Source organism: Drosophila hydei, unplaced genomic scaffold (genome assembly GCF_003285905.1).
Source record: "Drosophila hydei strain 15085-1641.00,03,60 unplaced genomic scaffold, DhydRS2 tig00000271-arrow-arrow-pilon, whole genome shotgun sequence".
NCBI classification, from domain to species: Eukaryota; Metazoa; Arthropoda; class Insecta; order Diptera; family Drosophilidae; genus Drosophila; species Drosophila hydei.
The window spans coordinates 2195956-2219895 of record NW_022045701.1 but is presented as its reverse complement, the minus strand read 5'-3'; the positions used below and the strand labels follow the sequence as shown (position 1 = coordinate 2219895).

The window sequence follows — 23940 nt, the reverse complement described above, 5'->3', positions numbered from 1 at the left end:
CTGTATTCCAAGCAAAACTTTCTGTTCCTGCTGTTAGAGAATATAACGGCTTTATGACTTGAGAGAATCCGGGTACAAATTTTTGAAAATAGGATGCAAGGACAATAAACTGTAGTACACTAAAAACGGTTTGGGGCGGTGGCAGGATATTAACGCAGCAATTTTCCGCGGATTTCGTCGAATTTCTCCTGCTCTTACAACTGTTTTTAAAAGTCTACATTTGTTGATATTAAAAATGAATCCAGCCTCTGTAAGAATGTCTAGTACTGTTTTTAACCTTTCCAACCCTAACTCGACTGTGAGTGACACGATCATTATATCGTGCATGTAGACAATCACAAATAAATAGGCCAGGTCATCCAAGGCTCGCATGACTGCCCGTTGAAAAACAGATGGCGCATTTTTAAGTCCGAACGGCATAGTCAGGACTTCGTATTGACCTTCCGAAGTCACAAAAGGGTATATTCTATTGAATCAGGGTAAATTGGAATTTGGTGGAAACCACTTGCCATACCAAGACACGTAAAGTAATTCGCGCCAAGCAATCTCGAAATCTGGTCGTTTATAGGCGGCAAGGGATATCTGTATGCAATTGTGTTTGAATTTAACTCTCTGTAATCGACACAAAGTCAATCTGCACCATTTTGTTGACTAGCAGCATAGGACTGGCAGAAGGGGAACATTTCAAATGATATTACACTTAACTTTTCTCTAACAATGTCTCTTTCTTCAGAGCTGAGTCTGTAGGGCCGGCATTGTACGGTTTTGGTTGAGTCAATCAAGCGAATTTTCAATTCCCCTGTAGTAACTCGTGTGACTAGTGTCCCCTTGATAAATGCAAAGGGTTAATTCTCAAACAATTTTCTTAATTTGTTTTGATCAGTTTCGGACAATTCGGTATAAAGATTGGCAAGGACAACTAGTTCTCTATCTACTGTACTAATATTTACGACTTTGGCTTTTGCACTTCAAACTTATTTTGTGATACAGTAACATTAAATCCTTGGTTTTCAAACGATTATCTTGCACCACATGAAACAATATTTGAAGAATTGGGTAAATATCAACGCGCTGTAACATAACTCCAGTTGTTGTTAGTTATGCATTCAGCAATTTGATGTCCTTGTTTACCACAGAAATGGCACACTTTTATTGACATTCTACTCTTCTTGGCGATAGGTACAGGTCTAGAATCGTCATCGCGGTAGGCATTTCGATGTTATTGAAAGGTGAATGCACCTAATTCGGATTGCAAATGACTTCTGATAAAAAATACGGTAAAGTGATGCCACAAGTCTGCTGTTCACGTGTTGACGCTTGCATAGTTTTTACAAGCTCCAGCAGATTTTGGTGTTGCATTTGTAAGATTATGCGCCACTGATCTTCTGAGAATGCGGGAGGTGGTGCCGATCCCACTTCTGATGTTAACGAACGGTCATTTTCCATTTTAAGAGCGCAGTGAATTTTAATGCGTTAGGTAAGCAACTCTCGCGCCTTTTCAAACTACACTCGGCGACAACTTCTTTGCCACCGCGCTTTAACGGTTCTTTGTCAAGCTACAAAAATGCTACCAAAGGAGCATCATTAAAGATGATGCAATATTTCGTATTATTGCAAAACTACAACACAGCAACGCCACCGTTGCTGACCCAAATACTTGAAAAAGAGATGATACGACATAGATGATACTAAGCCAGTTAATAATTGTGTAAATATTGTGTTAATATATGTGTTTGTGTAAGCATACAACAGAAAGGAAAATAGACAAATTGACAACACTTTGCATATAATGTCGCGAGCGCGTTCGATAACTGTTAATTTCGTATATTTAATGAATAGCTCGTAAAGTTAGGCACCTCCGCCAATATGCTGATGTAAATTAAGTGAAAAGTATTACTTTCGCTCATTATGCACATTTTTGACCCATGGGTCGATTTTACCCTATGATATCCCAAACGAAGAATGACCATATTATTTGGGCATAAGGGACTACCCCTAATATTAAGCGATATACTCTATTCATAAGTCCATCTATCGATATTTTAATAAATCATCATCACCAAAAAAAAAAAATGGCAAATGTATGTTACAAAAAATTAAACTAAAACAGTATTTCACAATAGTCTTACGCATTAAATTTTGTTGTAGAAGAGCTTGATTAAGAGTATTAACAAAAATTCAAACTCTGCAGTCGGAGCTATCTCTGAAGAACATCGGCGTATCTGGGTGGGGAACCTTGATTCACGCATCAGCGAGTAAGTTGTGAACTGTGCAATTGTGTGTTATTGTTTTCTTCTCCCTGAATTGTACTAATATATACTTTTCCTTTGACAACTATCGGTTTCAACTTCTCAAACTAATGCAAAAATGCGGTGCTATTGAGAAGTTTGACATGTTGTTTCACAAGGGCGGCCCAATGGTGGGACAGTCGCGAGGATATGCATTTATCACATTTAAACACAACGAAGGCGCCACAAATGCACTTAGAAAACTAGACGGATCAAATGTTGGTAGTCGTTCCATAGCTGTCCGTCTTGCCAAGAACATAAAATATGTAAATAAATTACTCATTTAGTTTGAAAAAAAAATAGCAGGTTGTAACATGTAATAATTCATTCGTAGGATGATCTACAAAGGCCCAAGCCTCGTATTGAAATACCCGCACTTGGCAGCGGCAAGCGCGAGGATAAGATTAGCAAAGCAGAGGCTATTCGTGCCATAGAAGCCAAGCTTAAAGCTCTAGAGCGACAGACGGATGATAATTTGGAATTGAACACCACCGGACGCGAGCACAATATGCCCATCATTCATCGTTACCAATATAACAAGAGTCGAGATGATGCACAACGTGCTGGACCATATGGCAAATACAATAAATCTAAAGCATCGGCACCATATATGCGTCAGCTTCCCAAACGACACTAATTTAAACCTATGTAATATCCCCCAGTACTTACATAATTAATTTATAAATTGAATATACGATTTGCTCGCTGTTTGATATAATAAAAGTTTTCTTTTATTTTTGTGCAAATTTAAATTTTCCACGAATTTCTTTTGGGAGAGGCACTGTGCCAGGACAGTAAACTTGACCGGGTATTTCACAGATGCAGTGGCGTTCGCATCTGTATCCAAAATTAGCTGGATTGTCCTTACTCTCTGCCAACCGCGCCGCGGCTACTAGTTCCTCGCTAGAAATTTATATAGCGTGTGAATATACTAACATGTTTGAACATGAAACAAATACTTACCGTGTTTTTCCAACAACGTTGGTGAGGTGCTCAATGATTTCATCACAACTTTTAGAATCTATGTCGATTATCATATCCCGTCCATCCTCAAAGAAACAGCGCACAAACGGTGACGGTGTTATGTTCTTAATAGTGACGACCTGTACATCTGGATTTCTGAATTGTATCTGTGGAATGTTCCAAAACACGAAATCCCTATAAATTGATATAATTATTTGGCATCATCATTATATTTTAATGCACGTTTACCTGGCACCCGCGTGATGATTACCATATGTATTGTAACTGACGCTGAATACACGCACCCTTTCCTTTAGAACTAGCTTGCCCGCATTTAAATATTTTAAGCTGCGTCGTATAGGCTCTCTTCCTTTCATAAACGGCATTTTGAATTATTTTATTAAAATAAAGTTAAAAATAAATTTGGTGCAATTCTTGCTTGTGTAATTCGATTAGACAAATATCGATATATCCACAAAGTCCGATAGATACTTGACAGTTCTTTAGGTAATTCTATCGCTAGGCAAAAACAAGTTGAATGGGGAATGAATAGTTTACTTTAACAAACCTTTTTACGAACTTCTGATATCCGGTGGCGGAGCCTAACATACTTAATTTAAATTTGCGTGTAACACACTCTCAGCCCGTTTCACGATGAATTTATTAAATTAAAGACAGTGAATGCGTAAAACTAAAAATAGCAGTATCTGCATAATTGTCATCGATAGAAACAGCTGTTATATGCATTGTATGAGTTATTGGAATCTTTACATGGCTTATGTTTGGTATAATCGGGGTAAAGTTAAAAAAGAAGATCCTGGTAAAAACTAGTATTAAATATGGAAATTTCTTTGGCATTATTGAAACCGCACGTTGTACGTAACACATACGCATTACAGCAGTTAAAAACACAAATAGAAACCAATTTTAACATTTTGGCTGCTAAGGACTTGCGTATAACTAAAGAGCTATCGGAGTGTTTTTATGCAGAACACAAAGACAAATTTTTTTATTATCGGTTAACAAGTCTCATGCAAAGGTATAGTATTTTCATTTACATTAAACATTTTCAACATATTCCCTTTTTAGCGGTTTCTGCTACGCTTTCATACTGCAATCTGAATCATGTATACAAAAATGGCGTAATCTTATGGGGCCCACCAAGGTTTTTAGAGCGGTCTATACCGAACCGGAGTGCTTACGTTCTCTCTATGGTCTATCAGACACTCGCAATGCTTGCCATGGATCAGACAGCACTGTCTCTGCGCTGCGAGAGATTGCCATAGTATTTCCAGAGTTTGATATAAGCCGAGTTGCTAGTCAATCCAAATAATTAATAAATACGTATATATAAAGAAATCATAAAAGCTCATTGGTACCTTATAAAGTCAATAGAAAAATATGGATTCGACTCCAATCAAATCACATGATGCTGGTCTGGTATGATCCAACCTCTATTTGATCTAAATATACTTTAGTGATATTGTATTTATTTTAAAAACTTTATTCAATAATTTTATACCAATACAACTTGTTCTATATAAATGTTGCTCTTCTATAATTATTGTATGAGCTTAATATAGATCATTCTTAGGGTAAATTTTTCTTTTGGTAAATATTAACAGTGTATTAAAATTATAGTCCTTTAGTTTCCACAATTGGAGCTTAAGGGCAGCGCCGCTGGGATATGTGACCGAAAAGAGAAAGCTAAGTTTTGTTTACATACATATAATGTTCTCAATAGTTTTCTTTGTCTACATCTGGTGCAATATGCAATATGAAAAACAAAATTATGCAAAGGTGATGTCGGGAACCGATCATCGTTTCGATAGCAGTTTTTATATATGCATACGTATTTATCTAATAATATTCAATTCATATATCTTGAACAAGAGCTGAAATAAATATTTGATTAACCTGCATGAAAACAAAAAAAAAAAATTGTAAACTAAAGCTGTTTCCTTTTATTTCATGAAAACTGCACAATATCTGTCTTGCTTTCAGTCGTTTTTTTTTTGTCCGTATGCTTTTATTGTTTTGCAATTTTTAAGAATTATTCAGTCGTTAATACGAACATGCGCATACATCTATAACTCTGGGTTAAAAGTAAATGTAAATGCAGTTATCCAAATTAGTTGTAATCGCTTACGAATTTAGGAGTATTTCCATTGCTTTCCGGAACTAATTTCATTTGAAGTCAACAGATGTTTTTTAATAGCTTTTCCCCAAGCTATGTCCGAACTCTATGATTGAGGTTTCTGCATGTCAATTTATCTGTATTTTCTTTCATATGCTTCGTTTGTTTTAAAATCATAAGATACATACATGCACACATACAAACGCATAAACAAATCACAAATACATCGGGTTCTTAAAGAATAATTAATAATAATGAGGAAAAAGTTTATCTAGAAGATAAACACTTTCTATATGATGACGGGGCTTCTATTTATTGCGCATCACTCAGATTTCATGCAATTTGCACCTTTAGATATACATACATACATATGTACATATTTCTTTGCTTGTATCACTGCGACAGTAGGTGCGATATCTAGAAAAAAACTTTTTCAACACAAAATTTGTGCATTAGGTCCCACTTATCTTGGCATTTTCAGGGGTCCCTTTGTGTGACCTCAACATCAACCGCAGTCATTTTTATACCCTGATCCCATTAAAAATGGGAAATCAGAGTATAATGGTTTTGTGCAAATGTATGTAACAGGCAGAAGGAGGCGTGGCAGACCCCATAAAGTATATATATTCTTGATCAGGACGACAAGCCGAGTCGATTGAGCCCTGTCCGTCTGTCTGTCCGTCCGTCTGTCCGTATGTGTGAACGCGTGGATCTCAGCATCTATAAGAGCTAGAGACTTGAAATTTTTTTTGTAGGTCCGTGTATAGCACGCGCAGGTCAAGTTTGTTTCAAATATTCGATAACTATTCCGTTTAATTGTTATCGAATAAAAACATTATTGAAATGCAGTAAATAAATTATATCTCGAACGTCTTAAGAGCTAGAGCCTCCAAATTTTGTATTTAGTCTTATGTATATTTTATGCAATTTTGATTTTTGTTGGATTTTGGATACCGGCTCCAAATTCCCCCAAATTCTTAGAATTTAAGTTTAGTTCGAACTAGGGCTATTATGTGAAGGCGTTTGCATCTCAACCAAGCCAATAGGATATGTAGATCATATGCTGAAAATTTCATTAAAATCCATTAAGTAAAACAGAAGTTATTAAACAAAACGTTTGGCCAATTTGCAAAAGCACATGTCAGCAGCGCCACGCGCACGCATTTTTCCTATGCGTGTGCACACATACATTCAAATGCGTGTATTCTTTTCTATTCCAAGAATTGAAATTGCGATTGAATTGTGCTGAATTATTAGCTGCTACTTATGTTCAAATTTGCAACAGCTCGCGTAAGAAGGGCAGTGGCTGCGTTGGTAGAGGCGCCGCTCGTATGCAGCTTGGTCCGGGTTCGAGACCAGAGGAGATGAAATGTTTTTTGTATTATTTTTTTTTTTTAGTTATGAAGTGGCGGTGTTGGTAGTTTGTGCACGTTGCGCAAATAATCCGGGTTCGAATCCTGGTCTCGCAATGTCGATTTTTATTTGTTTTCTTTTTTTTTTTAATACTCGATACAAACTACGGAAAATATTACAAAACTCAAAGGACTGGGATCAGGGTATCTCCTAGTCGGGCACCCCGACTAGAGCTTTCTTACTTGTTTATATACAGTTTCTCTAGCTACACTTACTTATGCTTACTCTCCGCTCTTTACTCTGTCAAAGATATGTATGCTGGCATAAGCAGCTAAGCACTAAACTATAATTATATTTCCCAAGGGGTCCCATTACTTCTCTTCTGACAGTCTGCTCATGCACAACTTCAAAGTGTTCAATAGCTGCCTGGGGAAATTTTAAAAACCTGAAGCTTGATGTTAGATCTTTTGAAATTTGAACTTCACATATATGTTTGTGACGAGTGTGTATATTTAAACCTACATTTATATACAAATGCATTACTTTCCTATCATTAGTCCATAAGTTGTATAAACTCAACAAAATCACGTTAGTGCACTAATTAATAAGTATATTTAATTTTTGCGAATTGATTGATTTGGTTCGGCCAGGAAATTCATAAGTATTCACAGGATGAGCTTGGTACATCTATCATACTCTATAGGGACTTCATATAAAGTTCCGGCTACACAACCGAAGCGCATTGATTTTGACGTCCTATTTTTTTATTATCGCACTTTAAAATAAGGGACCCAAGCAAATGCAAATTTGAGTGGGATCTAATTCACAAAGTTTTTATGTTGGAAAATTAAAAAATGGACTGTTTCTTGTATTTTGTTAAAATATAATTGCAGTTTTCACATAGTTAACATCGAATTTTTGTAATTTAAATTATAGCTCAATTCTTTGCTTAAAAATAAACATTTTCTATTGACATGGCATTATTAATTTACATTAATCTATATATATATATATATATATATATATATATATATATATATATATATATATATTATTATATTTATATATTTGATATACATATGTACATGAAATCTATGAAATATTCGTTTTTATAAATATATAATTATTTTAAATTTGGGTTTTGTTTTTCATCCAAACTTTTTAATTATTATATTTATGTATATTGAGCACATAGAAACTAATTATTCAAACATAGCCATTGATGATGTTGGAACAACTTCCAGTAGCAACTGAAAGAATAGAGTCACCTTATCTGAAATAACGTAGAAAAACAAAAATAGTTTTAGGATTTCTGTATTTATTTGGCATGTATACTTACTCATAAAGCGTGGGGTCATTCCCAATTTAACAAAAGGGACGTAAAATATCAGGCCCGCAAATATAAAGAGCAAAGCATATAAATATTCAATACGGGGAGTTTCGAAAATTGGCGCTGCTACTAGATACACAGATATAACCAAAACTACAACAGGAATGATGATTGGCACTTTGTATGGCCGAGGATGGTTGGGTTTGGTGTAGCGCATCACGATTAGTGCCAGCATGGCGCCACCATAAAATATCCATGCGGTAAAACTGAAGAAATCAATCAGCGAATCAATAGTACCATGTAGCACCATTGCAGATGCAATTAACGACTATAAGAAAGAAAGAAAACAGAAATAGAAAGAAATGAAGAAAGAGTGACAGCTTGGGTTAGATAGGAATTGCCCTGTGTTTCTGTTGATATAGGTCTTACGTGGAATATAAGGCCAGGAGCAGGAGTTAAGCGTCGTACATGTACATATGATAAAATATCAAGCAAATGTCCTTCTCGACTTGCTGCAAAGCAGAGACTGCAAAAATATATATAGACGTAATATGCTGTGAATCGTAGTGAGATTGTAACGTACCGTCCTGCGGCAAAAAGCGTGCCGTTCGCACTTCCAAATGTGCTGACAGTGACACTTAGTGGCATTAGCCAGGCAAGAGCGCCTAGAATGCGATTGCCGAAAGTCACAGCAACCGCCTCGGATTCGATCATTTCTTGAGCCGACATAGCTGCTAGGTAAGAGATATTAATCAGCGCGTAGCACAGAGTAACCAGTGGTATGCCAATAATAATAGATCGCGGTAAGTTTTTACTGGGATTTTTAATCTCTTCGGTAACATAGTTTAGATTATTCCAACCATCATATGCCCAAAGGCCTGTGTAAAATGCGGTTGCGATAGCGCCAATGTTTGGCATTGGCCCATTAAATGCATTTGATAGATGTTGCGTATTGCCCTGAAATAATTTCCAAGCTCCGCCGCATATCACTATGACAACGGCTACTAATTTTGCAGCCGTAAACACATTTTGCACGGCCATTCCCAAATTGACACTGTAGCAATTCACAAACAATATCATCACTGGCCAATACAGTAAAAATAAGTTATTAGATACGCTTTGAAACGTGTATTGCAGATAACGTGCAATTCTTACCTATTGCCACTAATGCAACCATCTTAACAACGCCCCCAGGCGGATCACATTCTGTCACAAAGGCCTCAACAGCGTACTGTGCAAATGATAAGCATATTATAGCCATTTGAGATGGCTTCAACACCAATGTTGATACCCATGAGAATAAAAATGCCGGGGCCGGTCCATAGGCATCCATAAAATACGCCCATTCTGCACCAGACGAGGTATTCATTGTGCCAAGTTCAGCATATGCCAGAGCTCCTAAAATGTAAAACGAAAGAAAATTGAATTAATAAACTCTGCAATTAGCACATATTTTTAAAAGGAACGTTGCTTTTCGATTGTTTTTTATCATACTCCGGAAAAATTAAAAATGATAATTCAGAAATAGACAGATTATTTTATGGGGAGCTATTGTAACAAATACACATTTAATGCTAATAATAATGTCAAATTTTAGATACCTTCTCATAACCCAAAGACAAGAGGGGTTTTTAGCTGCACTGATAGTTTCGATCTATACAAATCCTCTAGTTATAATAGCAAGTATATTCGATATTTTCGGAAGGAAATCTATTTAGTGAAATAGAAGAAATAGAATATCATAACCTGAACCTATTTATAATAATCCGCACAGGCGCATGACAGAAACGATTGTATATGCATGTATTTTTATTTAAGGAAAATATGAACGAAACTATGTCGAACGAAAATAAAACAAAAATTTATTGTATTTTTAACATCGTTCACAGCAACAAAAATATATTTTAGCTTTGTGTAATGTTTGCACTAACTTAAAGGTGTGCAGCTCGAAATATATGTATGTATGTGTTCAAGTATGCACATACAGTAAACAACCGTCTCCAACATACAAAACGATTGATAAGTTTTAAGTACATATCGGGGAATTCCATAGCAATAAGATTTTAAATAAAGTCTTTATGAGCGACGAACAGTTGGGCAAAGATCGATATACCTTAAGCTATGTATATATGTGCATCTCTTTTCAGTAAGCTTGCAGTGTTTGCTAAAGATTTTATGGGAGATATACAACATTGTATTTTTTAAATTTTTTATTTTTCCATTCATTTTTCAAGTTCCTTATTTCAATAGCACCGTTTCTTAGACAGGCAGGTATATAGACAGACGGACAACTGTGCGGATTTGTAAAAAAAAATATTTGTTCAATTCGTTACCGACCTTAAAAAAGTATTATCAGATTATAGAATGCCCTAAGACAAAAACTGCTAATTGTCTTTATGTGACTTAATTAATAACCCTATTTTAATTTTAATTAAAATCGAAAATATAGTAAAGTTAATATTTAAATGTACGTAATCCTTGTTAGATATATAAACAGTGATAACATTACGTACATAGATATCTGAGAAATACTTACCCAACAACGAGAGCAGACCACAGGCAAGCCAGATTATGAAGCTTACTCCAACGGAACCGGTGCGAACCAGTAAACCAGAGGGTGACACAAATATTCCAGACCCTAAAAACAGTTGAAATTAGCTTTAAATTCAATATAAATAAATAAATAAACAAAAAAAAAAAAAAAAAAAATATATATATATATATATATATATATATGTATAACATGGTATCCACGAGTAAATATTCCAAATTTTATGTTCAATACCGCCAAACATATTTGCTTTCATACAGACAGACAGACAGACATTGCAAAAAGTCAATGCAATCATTTTACTTGAGGAATGAGTATATAAACAAATATACCTAACTTTTGGAGCTGGCAGTGATTGAGTATAATAGTAATAAAATAGGAAAGCGATCTGTACGACTATTACTTTTATACATTATGCTGGTGTAAATAGTCATGAATAATGATTTTTGTACAAACACAATTGCAAGTTATTAGTCATGACTGCCAACAGCCAGCTTAAATGAAAATTGTAATGTTCGTAATGGTGCTGTCTCAAATTGAATATATTTTTATAGATACTCGTTTACCGTACGGAAATAAATGTTAGCTTATATTGATATATCATCCGATTTGCAAAATACTTATTTAAGTAAATTTTGTTTTTTAGAGCATTCAGTTTGATATAAGGATTTTCGGAAGATACGCATAGCAAAAGAATTTATATATTACCCAGGTTTCTCAGATTTTATTATGCATAATACAGACCTATGGTTTGGTTGATATCAACATTTTGATGGAATTAGAACCAGATGTTACGTATGCTGTTTACTTTTGTGCATAGACGCAGGAAAATATATGATGTAGTAGCATATATTTAGTATATAAATAATATAGTATATAAACAATATATAGATATACACATTTGGACATGCAGTGGAATACCAATAATTCGATATGGCTAAGAACTTTACTTTACGAATCACATGACTTAACATTTGCCGCTATACATGATCAATTTTCTCATTGTTTTCGGTTAGTTTGGTTAAACCAATACGGACGGACGTATAGACAGGCGGCAAAATCGACTTATCAAGAATGTATACATTTATGGGGACTGCCATGCAACCTTCTGTCTGAGACACACATATTAACAAGCCCATTATACCCTGAATTCTTATTTTTAATGGGGATTTTAAAAAGCTCCAATATCACTGGGCATTGAACCCGCAATTCCTTGGATACGCAAATCACATATCTGCTACTTCATTGTTTGCTCGAAAAGTAGTAAAAACTAGCTATAGTTACTGCTGACAATTCACACACAATTCAATCGCAAATGTGATTCTTAGAATAGACAAGAATGCACATTTAAATATTTGAATGCATGTGTGCACATGTATAGGAAAAATGCGTACGCTTGGCGCTGCTTGCCACGTGCCTTTGCCAGTTGGACCAACGCTTTAATTAATAACTTCTGATTGATTTAAGTTAAATTTTCAACATTCTATCATATTATAAAGAAACTTGACAACACGTTCATTCATACGAACATACAGACAGTTAGATCGATTCAGCTCATCGTCATGATAAAAAAATAATATGTATATTTCTCAAAATGCCTGTTACATAAATTGAAAAAAAAAAAAAAAACATTGTACCCTGACTTTCCATTTTATGATTGCTTAATATATTTTGAAACGTTGAAAATGGAAAATTAGGATAATGTTCTTTACTTAATATAATAGGGATCTCCATTAACAAACTTTATATTCGTCAAACGGTCAAAGATAATTCTATAAATTATTTACACATCGTGGCAGAACTGAAGCATCCCAAGAAATACATGTTTTATTTGTATGACGGTCTTTTGAATATGCGCATATTTTTGATTTCTCTATTATTTTTACATACATATATAAGTTTCTAAATTTATTATTAGATATTTTTGGCTGCATAAAGAGAAAAAATATGCGCCTTAGAGTACTAAAAATATACGCAACCTGAAATGACAAAATTTATTTTAACGAAACTGTAACTAGAACATACGAGTTTGTTTTTCTTATACTATATTAAAATGGAGTTCACAGTAACTTTAAAAAGTACGTGAGCTTCTTGGAAAAGTTTATAATTTGTAGATACTTACCTATCATAGTACCGACAATTAAAGCCACCCCACTGAAGAGGCCCAGCCTACAAGAGTAAAGGAATAAAATATATGTTAAAGAAATATACTATCAAATATTCGTGGCTAAAAGTTAAAGTAACTTATATTAGACCAAACGTTACTGAATATGGCTAGAAAATATTTTGTTTTTAGCAGTTATATATTATATATATTTAAGTACTGTAAAAATAATGAAATTAAAGTATTTATACATAAAATGCATTTATATAATAACTAATACACTATTGAAAACCTATAATATTTAAACTAATAAGTAATAATGCATGACAGACTGTCTAGGCGCAGGATTTATATATTTTGAGAATTTTTCTTGACAACGCCAATTTTTACCTTCTCTCGAGGTGAACAGTGTCGTTCTGCGTTGAGCCATTCCTCTCCAACGGCTTCCGCATCCGCCCGGTCCCTGATGAGTCGGTCTCTGTCGCTTCGGGCCCCTCTGTCCCAATAGACCCATTGGCACACATTGTCCCATTACTCGTTGCTTTTGTTGACACATTATGTCCTACAGTATACCATTAAGCGTACATAAGAGATTTTTTAAAAAAATTATTAAAACAAATTGCTTTAAAGAAAAAAGCAAGAAAATCTTAGATTACTCAGAGTCCTTCGTACACATATATAATATATATTTATATACATATATATACAAGTCCTCGTAGTATTTTTTTAACCTATGTGAAACTCTAGTTTTATGTTCTGTTGTGATATTTTAGTGAAGCCCGGGATCTTTAATAGATTTACATTTTAATATGAAAACAAAGAAAGAAACCGGGCGCACTATGTTAGAGGCGCACATTTGCTGTGTCTGCGTTTTTGTTAACCAAACACAAAGAGAAATACGTAAGGGGAGACACTTGGTTATACAAGAACTCTTGTTACATATTTTAATACTCTAGTTTTATTAGTTTTTAAATATTGATGCTTTTATACAGATGATACAGACACCGACGATGAAGAGTCCGATATTGTCAATTCCGACATCTGTCACAATCAATGACCTCAGTTGTATCGTTAAGCTGTTCAATTATATATATATATATATATATATATATATATGTGTGTGTGTGTGTATATATAGCAACTAGAAAGCATATGACAGTTCATGTTAACAATTATACCGCGAATTTTAGTATATATTATATAGTATATATATTTATGTATGTACATCTATGCCGATGTGCTAAATACAGACTTCACGAATGGTTCACTAATTGGTGTCTAACATAAACACTAACATTAACACTAACACCTTTATGCCTACCCACCTCTATTATCTGCTGAATTATTTTTGCATTCGGTTTTTTGCAAGCAAAATAATTGTGATATTTTATCGCGCATGGCATGGACGGATAAAAAATAGCCAAAATTATTTCGTCACGAATTTTCGCACCCAGCCAAGAATATAGCAAAAAAGGGAATAAGACTCTGAATGCTGCCAGGCGGCCAAAACACGTGCTATATTGTCAATTAATCAGTGGCAACTGTTAGAACCGTTTTCTGTCGTTTCATCGTATACCATTGATAAGCTCACGAAACGAACCGAAGACGAAGCGTCGAATGTCGCAATGCTTAGATCTCTCTCTCTCTCGTGTACCTCGTGTACCTCGAGCTCTCCGAGCTGTCGCCATACACTCTCCGATTGACTTCGGGCCTATGTACGTGATACGCCTGCCGAATACATTTTTAATTGTATATGTACTTTTACTTGCGCTATATTTACAAAGTTCCGAAGTCCGAGCTCTTTCGTTTATTTATTATTGCGTTTTTCGCGTCTATAATCAAAAACTCTCATGATTTTTTGGGTTTTTCTTGCCTTTGCAAGTTGTTTCAGATTATCTATAGCACTGCTGATGCTATAGAAAATTATTTTGCAGCCATATATTCAGTAAAGTAAAAATTAATATATTTCTTCGAACAAATGTTGTATCTGTATTCTGATGCTATTTTTATCAGTGGTAGGCGTGTGTGAATACGAAAATACGAATTAAAAGAGTAAATTCGTGTTCATAAAGTGAAAAGCGTATTTCGCCGATGTGAATGAAAGTTATTTACGACTTTTGGAACTGGATAAATAAAATATTAATTATTATTTCTTAGGTAGCCCACTAGGACGTATTAAGTTCCATATTTCAGCCAGTCTAAATTCTATTTATTTTGGACATTCTTATAGTTCAAGAATTGTAAATGTAGCTCGGATGCCCTAGTTGAGGCAGATGGGCTACGTTTCACCGCCTCTATAAATAGATTTATAAATGAACTTCACCGTCACTTTCCACAGCTTAAAAGTATATTTACTTTAAATTGTCCATTAATGTAAAAGTTGTTTGTTTACATTTATGTCAATGAACACTGTACCGTCAATCAAATATCATATATATAATTTTACTTTAATTTAGTTTTTTTGACGGCTAAAGAATATTTTAATAATCGGACATTCTCTCTTGGTAAGTTTATTACCTAATACGTGCATATATGTACATAAATGTATAAAGATTTTTTCATTTGTAATTTAATTGTAAATATGTATATATATATCGGTATGGTTGTAATTTTTTAGTCTAGGGCGCAAGTTATCGTATAAGCCTTGCACAATGCTAACTCAAAACTGAAACCTAAGCTATTGGCATTCAATGCGAAGACGCAAAGCAGTATTGTTTGCATTGTATCGTTTGAAACTATAAATATTCGCCTTCACCCTTCCATAGGCTATCTCGGCACATATGATCATATATATGTAAGTGTATAAATACATTTGTTTTTATACCTTTCCTATAAATTTCGCGTATAGTCCAGTTCTTAGTCTTTCTCAGAATTAACAAGTCAGAAAGCTCTAGTCGGGGTGCCCGACTAGGGGATACCCTGATCGCAGTCCTGTGAGTGTTTTTATTATGTTCCGTAGTTTGTATCGAGTATTCAAAAAAAAAAGAAAACAAATAAGAAACGACATTGCGAGACCAGGTTTCGAACCCGAACGTGCACCAACTCTACCAACACCGCCACTTCATAATTACGAAAAAACATCACTAAAAAACATCTGGTCGCCGCGAGGATTGAACCCAAGACTAAACACTAGCGAGCGCCGTCTCTACCACCGTAGCCACTGCACCTCTTGCAAGAAAAGTTGCAAAGTTGTGGAGTTGAGTAGCAGCTGATAATTCAAGCAGTATTCAATCGCAATTTCGATTCTTGGAATAGAAAAGAATACACGCATTTGAAAGTACGTGTGCACACACATAGGAAAAATGAGTGCGCGTGGCGCTGCTGACATGTGCTTTTGCAATTTGGCCAAACGATTTGTTTAATAACTTGAGTTTTACTTACTGGATTTTAATTAAATTTTCAGCATATGATTTACGTATCCTATTGGCATGGTTGAGATGCAAACGCCTTCACATAATAGCCCAAGTTCCAACTAAACTTAAATTTGAAGAATTCGGCGAAATTTGGATCCAAAATCCAACAGAAACCAAAATTGCATAAAATAGACATAAAACTAAATACAAAATTTGGAGGCTCTAGATCTTAAGACGGCCGAGATATAATTTATTAACTACATTTCAATCATGTTTTTATTCGATAACAATTAAATGTGAATAGTTATCGAATATTTGAAACAAACTTGACCTGCGCGTGCTATATATACATGGAACTACAAAAAATTTCATGTCTCTAGCTCATAGATGCTGAGATCCACGCGTTCACACATACAGACAGACGGACAGACAGACGGACAGGGCTCAATCGACTCGGCTTGTCGTCCTGATCAAGAATATATATACTTTATGGGGTCTGCCACGCCTCCTTCTGCCTGTTACATATGTACATTTGCACAAAACCATTATACACTTATTTCCCATTTTCAATGGGATCAGGGTATAAAAACAAGCGACTAAAGAGGGCAAGCATTTAAACACAAACTCGTTTTAATACGTATATATTATGTGTTCTCATGTAATTTTTCACGCAATGACACATACATACATTGATTCTATGCAATGACCGTCTTCTTGTCTGACAATCCATCTATCCGTATTTATTCTCGTCGGTACACTCGTCTTATAAAGTCTAAATATTTCTCCGATATGCCCAGTAGGGTCGTGGCAAATCGTAAAATAAATACAAAATATGTGATAACGGAAACACTTGAACACTTAAAAATATATAGTGGATATATCTACACCCATGGTAGTGTGTCAAATCGGTAAAACTGTTTTTAAACTAGAACAAAATTCTATACAGATCCAAGTTGAAAGTTAGTTTCAAATATAGCACATTTATCGGGCGTATTTTTAGTTACCTACATTTTGTCTTGTTGCTTGTAACTCGTCACGAAATAATTGAGGTCCTTTATATTTATATCATTGTACATGATATATTAAATGTTACAAAACAATGACATACCCACAAAATTACGCTGCTGCTACCGAGATTATATTTTTCCAACATTTTATTGGACTTAAGTAGAACTTTTTTTTTATATTTATGATAGCGAAAAGTACTTTTGTACTGTTCAAAGTAAATATGTGATTCCAAAATATTAACATGAATACTAATCTTTGTGTTCATCTAAGTGTTGCAAATCTTTTAAACGATGTTTTTACACATTTCAACATTATATTTCTCATGCAGTTCAGCTTTAGAGATTTTAGGGCTTTCAGTACATACTTCAACAAGTGTTGGCAATTAATTAATCAATATAAATATAAATACAAATATAAATATAAATATAAATATAAATATAAATATAAATATAAATATAAATATAAATATAAATATAAATATAAATATAAATATAAATATAAATATAAATATAAATATAAATATAAATATAAATATAAATATAAATATAAATATAAATATAAATATAAATATAAATATAAATATAAATATAAATATAAATATAATTATAAATATAAATATTAATATAAATACAAATACAAATACAAATACAAATATAAATGTGTCTACATATGTATGTACGTATAATATACGGTACGTATATGTACGTATAATATACGGTTATTAGACAGGCAAATTGGAAAAACAGTATCTTGCACAATTTTAGAGCCAGTACTCCAAAAAAATTAACCATTTAGGCATTTTTGGAGCTAAACTTGTTGATCGTTTTGTTAGTGGATCACCATTAACCTCCTCCACAAATATATTAATAACAACCATTGAGGCATGTTGCAGTAAAAATTTATGAGGGATTTTTGGATTATTGTTTAAAATTCTCTATTTTTGCACTGTGAACGATTATAATGCAGTCGTCAAACGGGTTTCTCTTACTTTTTTATTAATTATGCAGGACAAGTAGTACTAGAACAGAGCTCCTTATTCACATACATAACGGAAACTATGGATTAGCTAACGATACTTTAAGTGTAAAATCGGTATATGTCAATGACTTTTTCTCTTGTTAGAGGCTCACACGTGGGCCAGATCCATCAGTAGTAACTTATCGAGAAGAAAATGCGAGCCACAATAAGCAATATACACTATATGTTTAATTAATTGAACGCCCAATTCATTTGTTCTATTTTTACGAGTATTTTGCTCTCGCTGCTATAAATTTTCAATTCAATTTTCAATTCGTAATTTTGCCAGACCGTAAATTGCGTCGCCATAGCAGAGCAAATGAATTTATCATTTTGTAATTATTATGTCTGAGTATTAGCACCATCATCATCAATTAAAGGGAAAAATGTTGAATATCAACGAAGTGCTATAAGGCTGACGTTTCACGAGCTAAATAAGAATCAATTGACTTAAATTGAAATGCGCACTAACAACAAAAGCGGTGCGACATTACTGTCACAATACCAAAAACCAAACAATCTTATTGTAAGATGCGAAAAACTAAAGGAAACGCAATAAGCAGAAAAAGTAAAGCATTTAAGTTTTAATAACCTCGCTTACGCCTATCTAAAGAAGGAGAGATGCTTAAAATGTGATTATCAATCCGATAATTTTTAAAAATAATACATATCAGGATATAGGAAATTATTGATTAGCTTTAGGCTTTATGTAAGTATAAATGCCTAAACCTCCAAATTATTCTTTTGTTTGTAATTCGTGTACAGTTTCTGTTATTAATTCTAAAAGACGGATCTACTGACTCGTATATTCCTATTTTCAGATTTTTAAGTTTTTTATGTTATGGATTCCGACAGATAGACATACATGCTCATAAATTTCCATTTTCAGGATATAAAAAACTATCCATAACTCACTAAAATTGAACTGTTAGAATAAATGAAAAAATATTATAAAGTTGACACTCAAGCTTCGACGAAAATATATTGGCTGTTTTACGAAAAATCCCCGTACATTTTTTTGCGCTTTTGTTTCATATTTTTCTAATTTTGTCATGAAATTGACTAAAAGGAAGTGTATATATCAACAGACATATGTATGTATAAAGAGATATCAAAAAATGTTGTCAACACAGATATGTTAATATAAAACCTTTCGTTTGACGCATGCGCCCAATTGCTTGTCCTTGCTATGACATCGTACTCGATTTGTAAGTATACCAACATAACAGAAGGTGTTTCAATAAACATCTGCTGACAGGAGAAAACCCACCCAAACATTAAGCGAGTTAAGGCGACATGACGTGAAACCTGTATTTGTAACGTATCGCTCCCCAAGTTTATGCCTAATTGAACGTATAGTAAGCTAATATCATAGCTGTTATTGGAGGCGACGAAAAAAAGTTAAATTCAAGGTTTTTTACATGAAACGTAATAAAACAAACGAGTAAAAGATTCGGCGTCGTACTGCTGGCCTGAGTACGTATTTTCTTTCGGGACACGAATATGCACGATTCCATATGATATGTTAATGTTATCGAAGCAAATGCCCGACTAGAAGGTATCCTCTGTACTGCTCTTTTAAGCAATACAGATTCAATACTTAGTCACAGTCATTCACATAGTCACAGGTACCACGTAGCACTGCGTTTCATGCATAAGCTGTTATTTATGTTAAGCTTGTTATTTTCTGACATTTACGAAACTATATATAAAAATGTCTATCACATGCACAATAACACGTGGCAGAGACGCCACAAATTATATATATTCTTTATCGGGTCAGCAGTCAAAGTGACAAAACGAACTATAGATAGTCAACAAAACATGTGCATCCACCCACCTACCACCTACTGGAACAGTAGATCAGTAAAAGCAATATAATAATATATAACAATAAATTTAGGGCTAACATAAAAATAAACACAGAAATAAAGATATATTAAAAATAAATGCAACACAAAAGTAAAGTAAAAATAGCTTCAATCTTAAATATAAATAAGCTTTACACATTTTCAAAGATGTATGTTATATTCACGCTTTTATAAGCAACTTGGCCACTAACAGTGTTGCTACGCTTATTCATAAATAAAATATAAAAATATACTAATCGTAGTTCATACAAGAAGATTAGTAATCTGATGGTAATTTACACATAAAATATATTTAAAATAAATAAGTTATACGAGTCAAAGAAGTTCCACAATTTATTTTTATTTTTTAAAGTTAGATACGTATTTTAGATCAATTTTTTATAATATATGTACGTCGCTATTAAAATTAAACGTAAACAATAAAAAATTTATTTCTTATAACATATTGGCTTTAGTGGTACCGTTAATAATGTTAGGACATCTATTTATGGCTCCAAGCGCAATACACATTCATACATTATATATATATACATATATATATTTTTTTTCTGTCTGTCTTATACTAGACAATAAACAAATTTGTTAACAATAATATTACGTAACCGGATGGCTTGGGCTCCAATGAGATCAATCCATATATTTACCTATTTTACATATTTATCTATTTCTGTGGGGCAGGTCTAGGACATGAAATCTTTTGGTTGCTTGAGTCATCCAGTAGTCTTAGTGCTGCACTGTTAAGCTGTTTTGACTGTGAAGTTTATTTTTATTAAACTTAGCCAACTATAAAGACTGCAACAGCTGTTTTAAGAATACTCATACACTTCAGTACGTGTCGCATAGCACAGAGTGCACCGTTACCCGTTGTTTTTTTCTGTTTAACGCATGCGTAAGACTTCACATGAATTCTGAGTTTTATTGGGATTTTAGCTCTCTCCGTCTGTCAGTCGCCCAAAGTATTGTTTTTTGGATATTCATTAGTATTATATCACAAAATCAAGCATCTATTTTTTGTGTATTGATATCATCCATATGCGATTAATAATTTCTTACTGAGTCGGTGTCACATGCTGCATCAGTCACTGTATGATTCGCCACTTAACACACGACCAATATTGAGCAAAAATAAATTCACACCAGTTTACAAAAAAAAAAAAATATTGAAAGGCAAATCGTCTGGTATTTTTCATACTGGTAGCTGGATTCCAATTTGAAAGGTCCACTCACCATCGGCATAAATATGATTTGTGTTGCTTGGTTGGACATGCTGATACATGACTTGATGTAGTGCACCAACGTCGTCACTTTCATGTCACTTTAAACACTACAGGAGAATGAAAGCATTCCCATTTGACTCTGAGTATTTATACATACATGTATGTACATAAAGCGCCAAGCGTTGCGTCGCTGTCGCCACCGCTGTTGTGCTGCTGATATAGCTTTTACGCCCTGTTTCCATAATAAAGGTCGATTACACTCTGCAACACAAACTGAACAAATTAATCTACATACTAGCTTATATGCTTTTTGGCTTATGCCTTAAAATTCCACTTCTGTTTAACGTATGTATGTCCATGGGAACGAACTCCATAATATAGATTTTCATTTGAAGTATCGGGAGAAAATACCATTTATAATATGTACCATTTATCATATGTTTAAGATATAGTTATATCAACATCGCAATATTGATGATGATCCCATATAATCAGAATCGGTCCGGTAATGAGTTATTATTTCAATGAAGATATTAAACAGAAGCTATCCAACTACGAGCTTTATTTGTGTTGAAAGACATATACACACACACACACATATGTATATATATATATATATATATATATATATATATATATATATATATATATATATATATTTATTTATATAAATATCTATGTAAGGCCAATTCTCAGCATTGAAAGCCCGTGCGTAGGATATATATATGCAATATTAGATACCTTTCGTTGTTCTAAACAGACGCGTAATATTTCACTTACTATTACTTGTTGAGTAGTGTTTAAATTTTCTGCTGGGTACATTTTCCTAGTTATTGCTTTTCTCTTCGGGTAAGCTTTTGCCTGCCCTAAAACTTGAAAGAGAGAAATGTGTGAATGAGACAAGAGATATTCTATTGTTACTGCGGGGTTGATATATGTATGGATGTATATGTATGTATATGTATGTGTGTAAATAATGAGGTATTGCGGTTTCACCAACATTTAGCTAGTGACGTTTCTAGAAAAAAGCTTTTCGTAGACGATCGTCAAAACACTTAACAATTCACAGCTTAAAAAAACTACTATGTATAGGCTTATTTATATTGAGGTCTGAAGTGACTGTTCTGAGTTCCCATTTTGATGTTTTTCTGGAATATTTCAAAAGCTGCTAATTTAGTTCTGAATGTTAAAATAAACTACAGATTAAGATAAATAAGAGATTTACAAATTTTCACAAAGTAAATTTTGTTCCATATGTGATTTGCTTTATCTGTAAGTACGAGCATAGGTAATACTCGTTTCGTGCGTCTTCTTATGAACGTAAATCGTTTCGTTACAATATGTATACACTTGCCAGAAGCACGGCGCAAAGCATTGATTGTAAAAAAATCACTTGCAGCTATTGATAAAATTGCTTTTTTTTTATGAATAGCACATTAATTATATATGCGCACAAATTTTAAAAAAAACTCGAACAATAATATGCACGTATGAAAACAAGAGAGAACATTGCAGCCAGGCGCTATCGTCTGCATCATATTCATTCACATCCTAAGCGTTGCTAACGCTAGGTGTTAAATTTTGAGTTTCTAACTGTAGAATATACAGTCGTGTTGTCATAGGACTAATATGCATGGACAAAACATTTTTGTCTAATCCATAGATGTAGTCAATAATAATGGTGTAGCTGTAAAAAACGTTTAAATAACAGGGTGCATACATTTTGTTTGCTGAAATCCGTTGATTTTGTAGTTTCTTAACTAAAAAAATATAAAATTAAAAAATTTCAGAATTATTTTTTATATGCTATTAATTAAAAAACAATTTTGTTAATTGTCTTCTTTTACAATCAAACTCAATGCAAACAATTAGGAAAGCTCCATTTGGGGTGTCCGTTAAGGAGATACCCTGATCCCAGTTCTATTTGTGTTTTTAATATTTTCAATAGATTTCATCGAGTACTAAAAAAAAGAAAAAAGAAATCAAAACCGACATTCCGACACCAAGATTTGAATCGACATTGTCTACGCAACGCGCTTCAACTCCATCAACACCAGCACTTCAAACCCAAATATTTCGCCTACGGGCACCGCCTCTACCAACACCGCCACTGCACTGTGGAAGAATGTGCAAATCTCAACTTAAGCAGCAGCTGTTAATTCAATAGCAATTTCGATTCTTGGAATATAAAACAATACACGCATTTAAATGCATGTGTGCACTTGTATAGGAAAAATCCTTCCGCTTAGCGCTAATTGCAACGTGTTTTTGCTGGCTAAGCGTTTTGTTCAATAACTCCGGTTTTACTCAATGCATTTTAATGAAATTTCAGCATTTTTTATTGGATTAGTAGAAATGCAATCTCTTTCACTTATTGGACCTATTTCTAACTGAACTTAAATTTAAAGAATTTGGGGAAATTTGCAGTCGGTATCGAGACGGACTGACAGATGGGCACGGCTCAATTGACTCGGCTTGTCGTCCTGATCAAGACTATATACACTTTATGGGGTATGCCACGCCTCCTTCCGCCTGTTTGTACAAATCCATTATATCCCGATTTTCCATTTCAATGGGATCAGGGTATAAAAATACATACATATGCATATACATAAAGTATGTGCGTATACATGTATGTGTATACAGCAGTGTATACCTAAAATTCCGGTCTCTTGCTTCGATGGCGGATGGTTTGCGTTCAGAACTAAGAGAATAGAATTATATTATATAGAATATACCATGTAATAC

General features: G+C 33.8%; 4 protein-coding genes across 6 annotated transcripts; 2 read left to right on the top strand and 2 right to left on the bottom strand.

Moving 5' to 3' along the window:
• The first annotated feature begins 2001 nt into the window (after positions 1-2001).
• On the top strand, positions 2002-2979 carry LOC111605120 (probable RNA-binding protein 18). Of its 2 annotated transcripts, XM_023323474.2 has the most exons (4): positions 2002-2081; positions 2149-2255; positions 2341-2554; positions 2623-2979. In XM_023323474.2, the coding sequence occupies exons 1-4, from the start codon at positions 2073-2075 to the stop codon at positions 2923-2925; spliced, it is 633 nt and encodes a 210-aa protein (XP_023179242.1). In that variant the 5' UTR covers positions 2002-2072; the 3' UTR covers positions 2926-2979. The 2 variants fall into 2 exon arrangements, with proteins under 2 accessions (XP_023179242.1, XP_023179244.1); XM_023323476.1 differs by lacking the exon at positions 2002-2081 and having other exon boundaries at positions 2088-2255; positions 2387-2554.
• Positions 2980-2996: 17 nt separating this feature from the next.
• Positions 2997-3730, bottom strand: LOC111605121 (probable 28S ribosomal protein S25, mitochondrial). Its single transcript, XM_023323477.1, has 3 exons — positions 3501-3730; positions 3252-3446; positions 2997-3191 (listed from the first exon to the last, which is right to left on the bottom strand). Exons 1-3 carry the CDS (start codon positions 3635-3637, stop codon positions 3020-3022), a joined length of 504 nt encoding a protein of 167 aa, XP_023179245.1. The 5' UTR covers positions 3638-3730; the 3' UTR covers positions 2997-3019.
• Positions 3731-3805: 75 nt separating this feature from the next.
• Positions 3806-5100, top strand: LOC111605122 (nucleoside diphosphate kinase 6). Its single transcript, XM_023323478.2, has 2 exons — positions 3806-4290; positions 4341-5100. The coding sequence occupies exons 1-2, from the start codon at positions 4091-4093 to the stop codon at positions 4582-4584; spliced, it is 444 nt and encodes a 147-aa protein (XP_023179246.2). The 5' UTR covers positions 3806-4090; the 3' UTR covers positions 4585-5100.
• Positions 5101-7891: 2791 nt separating this feature from the next.
• On the bottom strand, positions 7892-21324 carry LOC111605140 (b(0,+)-type amino acid transporter 1). Of its 2 annotated transcripts, none has more exons than XM_023323520.1 (9): positions 21203-21324; positions 13117-13288; positions 12745-12791; positions 10608-10709; positions 9227-9469; positions 8655-9153; positions 8501-8597; positions 8081-8399; positions 7892-8014 (listed from the first exon to the last, which is right to left on the bottom strand). In XM_023323520.1, exons 1-9 carry the CDS (start codon positions 21249-21251, stop codon positions 7944-7946), a joined length of 1599 nt encoding a protein of 532 aa, XP_023179288.1. In that variant the 5' UTR covers positions 21252-21324; the 3' UTR covers positions 7892-7943. The 2 variants fall into 2 exon arrangements, with proteins under 2 accessions (XP_023179288.1, XP_023179287.1); XM_023323519.2 differs by lacking the exon at positions 21203-21324 and adding an exon at positions 14052-14286.
• Between the last annotated feature and the right edge of the window lie 2616 nt (positions 21325-23940).

Excerpts from the sequence above, each read along its gene's own strand:
- LOC111605140 (XM_023323519.2), bottom strand. The coding sequence starts at position 14,124 with ATGCGCGATAAAATATCACAATTATTTTGCTTGCAAAAAACCGAATGC. Across the intron at positions 9,154-9,226 it reads GGTTGCATTAGTGGCAATAG|TGATGATATTGTTTGTGAAT; the intron begins GTAAGAATTGCA and ends TGTATTGGCCAG. Across the intron at positions 8,400-8,500 it reads CTCCTGGCCTTATATTCCAC|TCGTTAATTGCATCTGCAAT; the intron begins GTAAGACCTATA and ends TCTTTCTTATAG.
- LOC111605121 (XM_023323477.1), bottom strand. The coding sequence starts at position 3,637 with ATGCCGTTTATGAAAGGAAGAGAGCCTATACGACGCAGCTTAAAATAT. Across the intron at positions 3,447-3,500 it reads AATCATCACGCGGGTGCCAG|GGATTTCGTGTTTTGGAACA; the intron begins GTAAACGTGCAT and ends ATCAATTTATAG. Across the intron at positions 3,192-3,251 it reads AACGTTGTTGGAAAAACACG|CGAGGAACTAGTAGCCGCGG; the intron begins GTAAGTATTTGT and ends ATAAATTTCTAG.
- LOC111605122 (XM_023323478.2), top strand. The coding sequence starts at position 4,091 with ATGGAAATTTCTTTGGCATTATTGAAACCGCACGTTGTACGTAACACA. Across the intron at positions 4,291-4,340 it reads TTAACAAGTCTCATGCAAAG|CGGTTTCTGCTACGCTTTCA; the intron begins GTATAGTATTTT and ends TTCCCTTTTTAG.
- LOC111605120 (XM_023323474.2), top strand. Across the intron at positions 2,256-2,340 it reads CTTGATTCACGCATCAGCGA|GTTTCAACTTCTCAAACTAA; the intron begins GTAAGTTGTGAA and ends TGACAACTATCG. Across the intron at positions 2,555-2,622 it reads TTGCCAAGAACATAAAATAT|GATGATCTACAAAGGCCCAA; the intron begins GTAAATAAATTA and ends ATTCATTCGTAG.